The sequence below is a fragment of the Buteo buteo genome, chromosome 2 (genome assembly GCF_964188355.1).
Source record: "Buteo buteo chromosome 2, bButBut1.hap1.1, whole genome shotgun sequence".
Lineage (NCBI taxonomy): Eukaryota > Metazoa > Chordata > Aves > Accipitriformes > Accipitridae > Buteo > Buteo buteo.
Window position 1 is genome coordinate 46,367,207 of NC_134172.1, and position 13,094 is coordinate 46,380,300.

The 13,094-nt window shown below is 37.1% G+C and overlaps 1 protein-coding gene across 2 annotated transcripts in view; it reads left to right on the forward strand.

Annotated features, from left to right (window-relative positions):
* Nucleotides 1-13,094, forward strand: part of STT3B (STT3 oligosaccharyltransferase complex catalytic subunit B) — a 53,240-nt gene that overhangs the window by 33,569 nt on the left and 6,577 nt on the right. For both annotated transcript variants that reach the window (XM_075053075.1, XM_075053085.1), the window contains 7 exons: nucleotides 1,082-1,180; nucleotides 2,694-2,840; nucleotides 5,517-5,565; nucleotides 7,199-7,353; nucleotides 9,120-9,331; nucleotides 10,113-10,300; nucleotides 10,809-10,980. In XM_075053075.1, the coding sequence (XP_074909176.1) occupies nucleotides 1,082-1,180; nucleotides 2,694-2,840; nucleotides 5,517-5,565; nucleotides 7,199-7,353; nucleotides 9,120-9,331; nucleotides 10,113-10,300; nucleotides 10,809-10,980 (1,022 nt within the window). The remainder of the gene's footprint in view (nucleotides 1-1,081; nucleotides 1,181-2,693; nucleotides 2,841-5,516; nucleotides 5,566-7,198; nucleotides 7,354-9,119; nucleotides 9,332-10,112; nucleotides 10,301-10,808; nucleotides 10,981-13,094) is intronic.

Sequence of the window (13,094 nt, forward strand, 5' to 3'; positions counted from 1 at the left end):
CATCATCACAGTTACTTCCATGACTTTTGGAAACCAGACAGTAGTACCCTGGGAACAGAACAACCCCCCAGTGAGATCACACAGGTGCTAAGGGAACAATACCACTGGTAAATGATGCACTCCCCAAACTTTTTCTCATGGAGGTTAGCAAAGCATTGTATGAGAACAGGGATCTCTTCATAAGATCAAGGCTGTAACAAAGACAGTGGTTTATGATTTGTAGGAGTGTTTAAAAATCTGGGAGGTGGATTATTGCTGTTTGCCACTGAAGGAACAAAACTTCATTTGGCCTTTAAGTTGGTTGGTTACTTTAAATGTAATCAGATTCACGGCTATTCAGAGTTGGTACTTCTCTCTTCCCCTCCCCTCTCTTCTTCACCTGGAATACTGAGGACCAAAATGCTGTCAAAATAAAGTATATGAATCTTGGTGCATACGTAATATTAATTCATGTTATTAGTACTAAAACTAATATTAATGATGTTCTTGGCCTCTACTTTCTGGGGGTTATGAGTCCCCATAGTTGATATAGAGCCATTAATACATATGCTTAATATTAATTTTTAATTCTATTGCTTTTCAGTTTCTTGGCATGCTTCTGCTCTTGTGTTAAAAAAAGAACAAACGTACCTCTTTGGATTTTCTAAATAGGTAGTGGACTCTTTAAGTGTTTTGCTTCTTTGAGGTCTGGTCCCTTCAGTTTCTCCTCATATAGAAAGCTGCTTTTGTCACTTGCTATCTGAGAGCTCTTCCCCCATCCGTGGCCTGAGAAAACTATTTCCAAGCTAGGGCATCTTAGGTACGTAGTTTATTACCCTAGGAGGAGAAAAAACAGTCCAATTAGGAACAACAATACTTTGCTACTTTCTCTAAATCTGGATGGAGTAGGCAGGTTTATTCTGGTCAAAGGAGGAAAAAATCATTAGGGTGGCTGAAGTACTGGGAATCATACGGTTCTGTTTCAGTGTCACTGAAGTTGGAGGGAGGATGGACTCTATTATGGAACCAATGCTTTTAGAAATATGTGTGTTCATTTTCTTCCCATCTTTCTCTTCCTCCCCTCTCCCTCTTTTTTTCCTAGCATATAGCACTTTCTACATTGTGGGGTTAATATTATCGATGCAGATACCTTTTGTGGGATTTCAGCCAATTAGAACAAGCGAACACATGGCAGCTGCAGGTAAGAAAATTAAATGTCTGCTTCCAAAGAGCCTGCTTAGCACAAGAAAACCTCAAACCCTTGCAGCTTTGTTTCCTTGCATTGGAAAGAGCACATACTAACAAACCAAATTGTTAAAGAAAAAGAGGTACAATTTTGTGTCTGTAGGGAAGTTTTCTTTCCAATTGACACATTATCCTCCTTTGTGTGAGCTAATGGAGGTAAAATGCCTCCATAACACTGCATCAGTTACGCATTCTGACAAGCAGTTATTTTACACATTGATAATCTCTACTGTTCTGCAATATAATGTTGCCTTCAAGCATTGTACAATTGAAACATTCCTTATTGGTAAACATAGTTTTTACTGAGCGATTTGGTTTTGGAGTTGATAGTTTTCTGTAATTTTTCAAAGTGGCTTAAGTACAAATGACTTAAATTACTAATCAGGAGGCTGATTTTTAAATAACTGATTTCAATCTTGTTTGATTCTTTTTATTTCTTTAAGTTGATTTTTCAATAGTTGTTAAGTCAGACATGTTGATTTCTTGACAGCAATAACCTCTACTAAAACTGATAGGTTTATGTTTAACTGTGTACACTGTGTGATATAGTTTAGTTTGTTAGATTGCTCAGATTTTTTTATTATGTGTAGTGACTTATCAAAAAGTATTTGGGACAGCAATTGGAATATCATTAAAATTTACTAGAAAAATACTTTTAAAAATAGAGATTTTTTTCAGCAATCTGAATAAAATGGAAAGAGTAAGGATTTATCAAACCATATTTTGCATCTGAAGTATTTTACATTTATTTAGTGAATAGAGTTTGTCTCTTTCTCTAGGAGTTCAGAACTAGTGAATTTCAACATTGTGCACCATACATTTGAGTTTTATTTTCTACTTCTGCCAGCTACCAGTGAATTCGCAATTTTGAATGGACTAATCATTGGATCGTGTCCAAGTTCTGGTTTTATGCTGAACTCTGAACAGCCTATTTGAGGGTGTGGGGTGCTTACCCAGTGAATTCTGGTGTTGCAACACTAGTTTTATATGGGTTTTTTTTCTCTTTCATTAAATCCTGGGGGTTTTAGTAACTTAATTTCCATATATTTCTATATTAGTCTTGTTTGTGTGCTGCCTGGGGTCTGTGTCTTAATTTTTCACCAGGTCTAGGTATGTTAACCTGTGTTTTTGCCATTATCTGTACAATCTAGTTTTCAGGTGATTCTCTCCCTTACCCCAGTTTAATTTGGGAGCAAAGAGGCAGTGGGTATTGCAGCTTTTGATATAATAAGCAAAGAATGTTTTGGACAGTATTTTCTCTCATTGCAAGTTTCTGTCATTGCAAGAAAGTATCATCCCTGTTAAGTATTAAAGGCTATTTGTCAGAAAGTGCTTATATACTAGTTGTTAGGTGTAAGGATGTACCTTACATTTAGTTTTCTAATTCAAATATAGCCAAAGTATGCCAATTGCTTTAACAGCTGTTACTGCTTCTGAGCATTTAAACAAAAACTTTCCTCTTTCTTTAGGTGTTTTTGCACTGCTGCAGGCGTATGCATTTTTGCAATATCTGAGAGACAGATTAACAAAGCAAGAATTTCAGACATTGTTCTTCTTGGGTGTCTCACTAGCTGCTGGTATTGTATTCCTGAGTGTCATCTATTTGACATACACAGGTAAATAAATGTGAAACTAGTTTACCTTTAGAGCAGGTAAACCAGATGATCAACATTTGATTTAGTCTAAAGTAGTTGTTGGCAATGCCACAGCAAACCTGTGCCCATGTGTTGGAATTCATTGTGCTTTCTGGGCTGCAGAAAAAACCTACTTTATAGCATCATTCCAATATTTCAGGTTTATCCACAATCCACATAATGATGTAAGAAGTCAGATTGGGTGAGGAGCATAACTATAGCCAAAGCGTGTTAGGAAGATACATATAGCTGATCCGTTCTGAATAGCATTGACAGGTTAAGGTCAGATTGCTTACTTTCAGAAATACTTGAATCTGATTTCTGTATGACTGGAATTAATCTGAAGTTCTACTTTACTTCTGTGGTTCAGCTTCCAGTCTTCAAGGCAGTTCTACCTAATCTCACAAGAACAAGCTTGTCTGCTTGGTTGCTGTCCCTAGATGCCTCACTGCCATCTTCTCATTCCATGATATACTTCCTTGGTGATGTAATACCATACTTCCTTCCCCTGATGAAGAAAAAGCAGTCTTATTTTCCTAGCTAAATATATGTTACCCATGCAAAAATTGACTTCTGCTTGGTTTAAATTGCATGATCTTAATATTATACCTCAAATACAGTTCTGTTTTGTCAGAGTTTTATTTTGGGAAAAAACACTTTCCCGAGACATAACTTTTTTTATTTTAACTGACTTCTTTCTTGTACTTCTTTTTAACGATGTTTCTGGCGTAAATTTTTTGGTATCAATTGTTTAACATTTTGGACTGTTTAATAATAGCAGTTTTATTTTTGTTAATTATGATACCATTATTTTAAAAAAATAGCATCTCTATTTGTTTGAAAGTTTTTCTAAAACTTGGTGGTTTATGATTTGCTTTTCAGTATGTATGAGCAGTTCCTACTAATACTTAGCAAAAATTTTCAGACTGGCCTATCAAAACAAAATTCAGCTGCTAATCTCAGTGTGCAGCAAAATATGTCTTCTGTTACAGTTCTTAGGAAGTGTTGATTTAAACTTCTGAAATTCACTGATCAGTATCACTGCTTTACCAGGTGGAACAAACCTTGTTCCCTCAGCTTCTGGTATGCTGTGGATCTGGGCTCCTGACCATCTCGCAGCACTCTGATCCCTCTCTATTTTCTTAATAATCCTTATGCAGAAAGGTGCCCACATCTGGACCCTGTATCCCAGGTGCAACATCTGGAAGAAGTGGGTTGAGGTTCTGGATTGAAGTCCTGCCTGCCATAAGGCATGTCAGCAACTCTTCTCAGTTTAGCATGGTTCAGTGTTTTGGCCTCTGGGATATTTTTGCTTTTTACTAGCCACCAGCTGGACCCGATCCGCTGAGTACTACTTTGAGCTTGTCAGGACAGCCAATATTCAACCTATCAAACAGTCTGTTTGTCCAGCCCTTTCTTTTTCAGCTTATAAATGAGAAGTGAGGAAAATGGTTCAAAGCATTTAATAGTGTATTTCAGGAGGCTGTGCTCCGTGATCTTTTCAGGAACTTGGGTTACTGGCCTGTAGTTTCCTGCATATTCCTTCTTGCCTTTCCTAGAAGTGTAGCATTAGCCAATTTCCAGGCACCAGGGGCCTCCCTTACCGCCCTGATGATGGTGGGTAGTTATCATATTGGCCAACTTTTTCAGCACCCTCAGGTGATGCTGTCTGATCTCATGTTTTGGATACATCCAGAGAACACCATAACCGGTAGTTCTCCATCTGCTGGCAGCTCCTTCTTCTTGTGCATGCAGTGGTTTGGGAGCATGCTTTGCTTCCAAAGACTGAAGGAAAAAATATATCTTGTCGTAGAACATTAACCACAATATTTAAATGTCTAAACTAGGTAGGAAACTAAAACCTTCAGTCAGATTATACTAATTTTAAATACCAGATAAAGGGAAGAGTTGCTGTCTCATGCATGAAGACTTGAGTAATAAATAAAAGGATTTAACTTTCTCTTATTTCAGCTTGTCTGTATGTGTCTTCGGAGAGAGCTGAAATGGTTGCGGGGAAAGTGGAAATAAAATTTAAGAAGAATCTTACTAATAACTTCTAAAAACAATTTTTCTCTCTCATCTGATAATGATACTGTTTCTTTTTATCTTATGATAGTCAAGTATCTAAAGGCTTTGTTTTTAAAAAAATATATATAAAGCTGATCAGCATGTCTAGTAGCAGCTTTTATATTCCATGTTACATGTAGATCCATCAGTAGAGAAACAACAGGAAACCAGTGTTTCATTAAGTGTTAGTGTTTTGGCTATAGATCGCTCCCAGTTTCCTGCTTAGGCATTTCAGAAAAATTAAATACTTTCTCATCAATTATGTTTTCTTTTTCTTATACTTCTTTACAGAGTCTCTAGCTGTCATATTCTTTGAGAAATATTTTATATTATTGCATTGCTTTGACTTTTGGAGGTGTGCGTGTCTTTATAGTTGATAAGTACAATGTGATCCTGTAAGTGTGTTCTTCTAAAACTAGCTTCATGGTTGGTAGACTTTATAGCCTGCCTAATGCAGTAGGTCTGGTTCACATATATTACAAGTTCAATGAAATTTCTTTGGTTTTGTGCTACAATTTGAGGGAGTAGAAAAATTATTGCCTTTAAATATCTAGGCAGCAAAAGGGTTTTTTCCCCCCTTCTCTTTTTCAGGTTATATTGCTCCTTGGAGTGGCAGATTCTATTCATTGTGGGACACTGGGTAAGTAAGGATAAAAGATACGAGGATTTAGATATCAATAGCATTCTACTGAAAACTTAAATCTTTTGCTCTCCTCATCATCAAATCCATTTAATATTTCAGTCAAGGATAATATAGTGGGTTTTAATCAGTTATGTAAAGAGAGCATCTGTAGTAACTGTTTCATGATATTTGCAACCATTTCACTAATTTGTCTATTAAATTTCTCGCTTCTTTGGAAATCTTTGAATATGTAATAGTAATTTTTAAGTGTGTCCTCAAGTGTTGGTACAGCTTTTGGTTATTTATGCTGAGAAGCACTACAATTTCATATAGAAAAACATACTAAGAGCCTTAAACTTAGATTATTTTCATTGCGCAACATTACACAAAGTAACAAAGATGTTGCACATATGATCTTGCATGTTGCCTGTTCATTATGTTCATACATCTGTTTTTGTATACAGATGTTTACTCTGAACAATTCTGGTTTATTTGTGTGTGTTTTCACAGGTAAAAACCCGTGTTAGTTAATCTTTTGTTTTAGTTAACCTTTAAAAATCCAGTGTTGGATTCTTTAGCCAGCCAGGAGAATAAGAATGAAACTGAAGATATTTTTCTAAGATAAATGTATTTAAGGTGAAATTGAATTGGTAGATTTTTTTTTTTTTTTTTTTTTTTTTTTAAAGATTAAAAGCAGGGATAGGAGAACTTCGAACTTTTGCAGTTCAGGTTTTTTCAGGCACCAAAGTCCAACTTATACAGGATTCTGCACCAACTCTGTAATAAATGTAGATGTCAGTAGAGAAGCCTCAGATTTGTCTGAAGAACATACAGGTGTTGTTCTTTGCCTATAGATGAAGTGGTATATATATACACAAAGCATTAAACTTTTGAGGGCTTGTCTACATTAGAAAATCATGTTGTGTTAAAAGACACAATCCAGTTTTTAATGAGAACTAGATCTCAGTGAAGAAAAGGACATATGTTTGATACCTCACCATTTGGTCATATAGCACCTCAGATTAGGTTCATATGTATAGCTGTCTTTAATATAGAACACAGTTTTGTCCTTGTCTGCACTGAGTGTTTGACGTTGTTTAGTTGACATATATTTCCAAGTGTAGACAAGGCCTGATTTTTTCAGCATCTAAAAGAACATGGGGGACACCAGTGACTGGTCTGGTAGTTAATACTGTAACTTTCTGTACTGAGAAAATAAAGGTATTCTATGTAGAGCAGAGTTTTCAAAATACAGTGTTGAAAACCTAGGAGACTTACTGGCATGGATGATTATCTCTTCAGAATGTAATGGTGGGGCTTCCATAGCTGTGTGTTTTCATTTTGGTGAATATGGCTTCATATCTAGCCATAATAAAACAAAACTTCTGTAATTTTCATTCCTTTAATTAGTATGACAATAATCCTTTATATTGGTGTTTTAAATAACTCTATACACCAAATACTTCTTAAATACAGTAAGACCTGAGGACTGTTTTGGTATAGAAGTTTCATCAGATTTCTGCTGAATGGAGCACTTGCCATTTTAAATTGAAATGCTTCCTTTGAAATGAATTTCAGAATTCCTGATGTTTACAAGTTTTAATAATTTTATCTTTTCAAAATAATTTGAACTGAATTTTTTTTAAAAAAGGTATGCGAAAATTCACATCCCGATCATTGCCTCTGTGTCTGAGCATCAGCCTACAACATGGGTTTCCTTCTTTTTTGATCTCCATATTCTCGTGTGTACTTTCCCAGCAGGGCTGTGGTTCTGTATCAAAAACATCAATGATGAAAGAGTCTTTGGTAAGAGAAAATATTTAAAAATTGTTTTAAAAAACCTTGCCTTCAACTTGGTTCTGTTTTGGTTTTGTTTGCTCAAAGCTGGTATATTGTTGTTCTAAAAAAAGGTTTAAAAGCGATGTGTTTAAAGATGATTATTAAAAGTTGCCTGCACCCAGCAGTATTTAAAACCTTTTATAAAAATGCAGAGATAGGTGAAATGGTGATGGAGTGTCATCCCAAGAGGTGGTATTAAAATATTTGTCAGTATGGTTCTGTTCTGTGGCTGGAGTTGCATGCTCTGCCACATGCTGATCTTGCAAACCACGCATTGGGGTGCAGTCCCACAGTACAGTTCAGCCAGATGAACAGCTCAGAAGGTCCCTACTGTACACAGTCTGCAAGGCAACAGACCCTTCCCTGGGTGTCTGGCACTCATCCCATCACAGATGATGATTCAAAATGCCTTTTCTTTCCAGATTTTCTGCTATTTGGTGAACTGAATCACTTGCTGTGGAACAAATGCTAGATAAGACACAAGCCCAAGCGGAGGTGTGGGGTCTCCCTGTGTCAGTGACAGTGTTTATTTGTATGAAGCTGTGCTGTGAAAGCAGACTTCTAAGATTATGAATGAGGATTGTAGGGATGTAATATGAAGTTGTAGCCCATATGGAGCAGTGAAGATCACTCGGGTCTTGGGCTTTTACAGGGATAGGAAGCTCCAGACTAATATAGCTGCCTCTTAGGATTACCTAAGAGCTATGTGGGCAGTGGAACATTTACTGTGTTAAATCCAGTGACTCTGGGGTATTCTGTGCTCTGTGGCTCACAATGAGTCCTTGTACAGTGCTGGGCAATTCGCTTTCAGCCTCCTACTGCTGCATCATCCATTTAAGTCGGTGTAGAGACCTGTGAGTGAGAATGGAGAGCCATACTACTTTGCTACAGAGTAGAAAATATTTATGTAATGTAATCTCATAAACCAGTGTCCCTTCATGATTTCTGTGGCAAATCTTTCATAGAATTGTATTGTTAAACTGCAACAGACAAGGAATAAACACTATTACTTAAAGAACAGATGTTCCTAACCAGTGTATACAGGATTGTTTGGGGGTTTTGTTCCTTCTAAGAAAAGTTTTCTGAATATTCCTTGCTATTCTGAAAATCTTGGTTTGGTTTTTTGCTTTTTTGGGTGGGGGAGAAGTGGGCGTGGGGGGGGAGCATTGAGGAGTGGAGATAATACTGTTCAGGAAAACTTGCTTCAGAATAGGGCTTACAATATCATATCATTTGTATGGAATTATAATGTAGACAAGCCCCCAATTTGTCCACAGATATCTCTAAGTTAAATTAAAATTTGATATTTACATGAAATTCTAACGCTTTCTTTTGCTTTTTCAGTTTCAGTAACTTGTTTGGTCTAGGGCTGTTTGACCTTTTTAATCAAATGAAGCTACCTATTATTCCAGTAGTATTTTTGGTGTGTGATATTAGATTTCACTAATAATGTATCTTCTGACACATTATTAATGAATATAAAAATGGGGTTGTGTTATTGTTAACAGTTGTCAAGATAAACTTCAGGAAGGGTTTGAGGCTTAAAAGGGATAAATGTTAATTGAACTGTATCTCTGTAAATTAAAAAGCAATGAAATACAATGCATACTTAAGTCTTTATACACACAGATGCTCAACCCACTTCCAGAAGTAGTTTTATGGAGAGCATGTATGTGTGCAGTCAGAGTGAGTGTTATTTTCTAAATGTCATCAGTAGATTTGTTTCTTTGCAGTTGCTCTGTATGCAATCAGCGCCGTTTACTTTGCTGGTGTGATGGTTCGGCTGATGCTCACTTTGACTCCAGTGGTCTGTATGCTGTCTGCAATTGCTTTCTCCAATGTCTTTGAGCGTTATTTGGGTGATGATATGAAGAGGGAAAATCCACCAATAGAGGACAGCAGTGATGAGGATGACAAAAGGAACCCTGGCAACCTGTATGATAAGGTGAGTAGAGGGAGCAAAAGATAAGGTCAGAAAACAGCTTATTTTTACTTTTTTTTTTTTTTTTTTTTTTGGTCAGAATATTTTAAATGCCACCAGAGGTCTGAATCACTAGCATTTAAATTTAGAACCAGTGTTGATGTTCTTCAATAAGGTGTAACTGATGTCCTAAAAAAAACCAAAACCAGTGTCAGTAGGAGCGATAGCAGACAGTTGCTCGCTCTTCTTAACTAGTTATATAGCAGTTCTGTGTCACTGAATTGTATTTCCTTGTATTTCCTCTAAGACATGGTGAAATTTAAGAATAATATATTTTATGAAAAAGTATTTCTATTCATAAACTTGCATACTCTCTTCATCATGAAGAAAATGCTGTTAGGTGCTAATTTTTTTTATATCTTAGGTTTTGTTATACTGACCCTGACAATGCATGAGCCTTGGGTTTCCCCCTTTTTCTCACAGTAAATACCTGTGCCTTTCTTTTTTCTACCCTGCCTTATACAAGGGCATCATCATACTGTGCCAAACCAAGGAAGTCATGCATTCACCCTCATGTAATAGCCTCTTTCAGAAGAAAAAAAACTTTCAAGGAATCATCCATTTTTTATAAGTTGCTGGATTGTCAAAACATTCTTGTGCATACTTAGTTAATTTATGCCGCACTTGGTCTAGCTTTATAGTATCCCGTAGCATTTATAGGGTGCATGTGGTGAAGAAAAAGGCATGGGTTCCATTGTCAAGGGTGATAAAAGTTGCCATAACAGATATATTTGTGTTTGTTTAGGCAGGCAAAGTGAGAAAACATGTATCTGAACAGGAAAAAACAGAAGAAGGACTGGGTCCCAATATCAAAAACATTGTTACTATGCTGATGCTGATGTTGTTGATGATGTTTGCTGTTCACTGTACCTGGGTAACTAGCAATGCATACTCCAGCCCTAGTGTTGTTCTCGCTTCCTATAACCATGATGGGTAAGTAAGGTCTACAGGCCTTAAAATAATTAAAGGGCAAAAGCCTTTCTACTTCCTTTGCACTAGCAATTTGCTTTACTTTCTTTTAATTACTTCTTGTTATATTAAGGCAGAATTGTCACCTGAATAAAAAATCCTTAATATACTCTAATTTTCAAAAAGACACAACATTTTGTGAAATAGTTAATGTAAATGCATAAAAATAATCCTATCTAAAGCCAATAAAGGTGATGGTTAAAAAAAAAGAAAGCTTTTGAGTCAATTGGGAAAACTTGTTTAGGAATAGATATTCGACTGGAAATGCATTTAGTCGCATCTTCAAAAGCAGTTCAGCTTCTGGCTGTTCAGCTGTCAGTGGGTTCAAACTTATGACTGCTGGTGACTGAATCCCTCAAAGGGAGCTGAAAGCATAAGAAAACTGTTATTTGTGAGCCCAGATTTATCATGGTGCAGTTAATTTCTTGCTAGTATTTCTTCCAATGTGAATAAAATGAACTCTGTTTTCCAGCACTCGGAATATTCTAGATGACTTCAGAGAAGCCTACTACTGGCTGAGACAAAACACAGATGAGCACGCCAGAGTGATGTCATGGTGGGATTATGGTTATCAGATAGCAGGAATGGCTAACCGGACAACCTTGGTTGATAACAATACTTGGAACAACAGCCATATAGCCCTGGTAAGGGTGGCAGTTTCCTATGGAGCAGAAACACCAAAATGTTTACGTTGCAGTCAAGCATGAAATTGTAAATGTCTGTTGATAGTATGATACTAAGGAAAAATTCCATAGAGTGGGAAACACAGAGGTGGAAAGAACATACTCTTTGCGTTTATTAGAACACAAGTATCAAGAGTTTGGGGGCTGGAAGGGATCAATTTTGCTTTGGAGTTTCCGATTTGTTTACTTGGAGCTTCCAAAACTTCACTTGCACTTCAGTTTCTCTTCTTTGTGGGAGGATAGACAAAATCTAATGTAACCATTCCCCTTGGGATTAGTGCTATGATAGCCTACTTGGTACCACTACTTTATTGGCACTATACAAATAGGGATCATTTCAGTTGAGCAGTGTCTTTGCTGACTGGATTTTTGAATGGCACGTAAAAACTGATCACATGAAACAACAAATTCTCAGGCATCATGGAAGTTAGAGAAAGTTTATGAATAGCAATGGAAGTGTTGCAGATCTGATGCAATTCTGTCTTCTCAAATTTGCAGTTAGACAAAACATCTGTACATTTAATTCCTTTCACTTCTGAAGAGTAAGTTTAAGCTTTGTGCGTATGCTTAAAAGCAGGGTGTTAGCATTGCCTGTGGTTACAGGGGCACCACCCTGGGCAACTTAAAAATTTTTCAGAAACAAATGAATGCTCTGTATTGTACCTGGGTTGCAGTCTTTCCAGGTGCTGTATAATGACTACTCATCACTCAGTGATGACATCAGTCATCACTCAGCAGCTGTTTCTTCCCAGAAGACCTATGTCATGCTACATGGGGAGAATGGGGGAAGGGCTTGAGGAATGTATTAGGATAGTTTCTTGCCTTCTGTCAGTAGCTAGTACAGCAGTTGGACCAGATCTGCAGACAAGCAGTGTTCAAAATCAACAAATTAATCAAGCTGTACTTTGAGCCTACAAAGTCCTGAAAAACTGTGTGGTGGGGAGGGAGGGATCACATGTACGTGCTTTTGTCAGGGGCGGAGAACTCACATCAGCTGAAAGCAAGCTTGGGAAATTGTATTGTTGGTCTTAATATCAGTCAACAAGCCTTCCCATGTACTCTAAGGCACTTTTCTCTTCTTTTGGTTGTTGACCTGACAGTGTTAGTGTGTCTTCATGGCCATTCAACTCTGATAGCTTTATGTGCCTCCCTCTTCTACAAGAGGTAGAAGTGCAGATACTGCATCTAAACCAACAGATCCGTGCAGGACAAGGTGTATCATGTGAATAGAGAGACTGTGGAAGTCATCTGTATTGCACAAGCACAGTAACCATGCACATTACAGCAATTAGCAATTATGGTTTTTAATAAAGATTCTCTGTAGTATGACTGCTGGTGCTGTCAGGTTCCATTTCAGAATGAATACTCCATAAAGGGGGACCCAAGCAATAAATGTGTGTTGCGGCAAATACCTGAACTTGTGCTCTAAATGAGGCATGCCCCGGAGGCATGTCCAGATGACTTCCTCCTGCACAGAAATGGAAATCTGCCAGATAATTTCACATCAATTAGGATAACGGCCATGAAGCTGAGGTTCTCTGTCTCTTTAACAGATTGCAGCCTAAGCTTAGTGTTTTCAAAATACATTCGTAACTGAATCCTATCTATTTGGATGCAATATTATTTATATTGTAGTTACTCCCTTTTACTACAGCGATGCATTATTATGCCTTAAGTACAAGAGCTTCAATAGCAAACAAAACTACTGAACTGAATGCCAGTTACTGACCTAAGTGAATTCTTTAAGTGTGGGAAGTGACCAGTATGGAAGAGGTTCTGGATACAGCTTTAAAGACTTTTTCAAGGCCAAAACTATATTACGCTTTTAACTCAAGGAAGTCTCTATTCTCACATTTTTTCTGCATAAATTTACTGGGAATTCAATGCTGAGGGTGCCTGTATGCTACTGAATACAATGCAGCATGGCTGTGAAGGACACGTTCTCTGGTCTGTGAAGGACAGAGCTCAAGGAGAAAAAAACCAAGCAATTACTAACATTTCAAATAATTTATTCACTTTGGGCTGTATCTAAAGCTTTGAAAATAATTTGTAATTAGGTATTCTCTGCAACACTA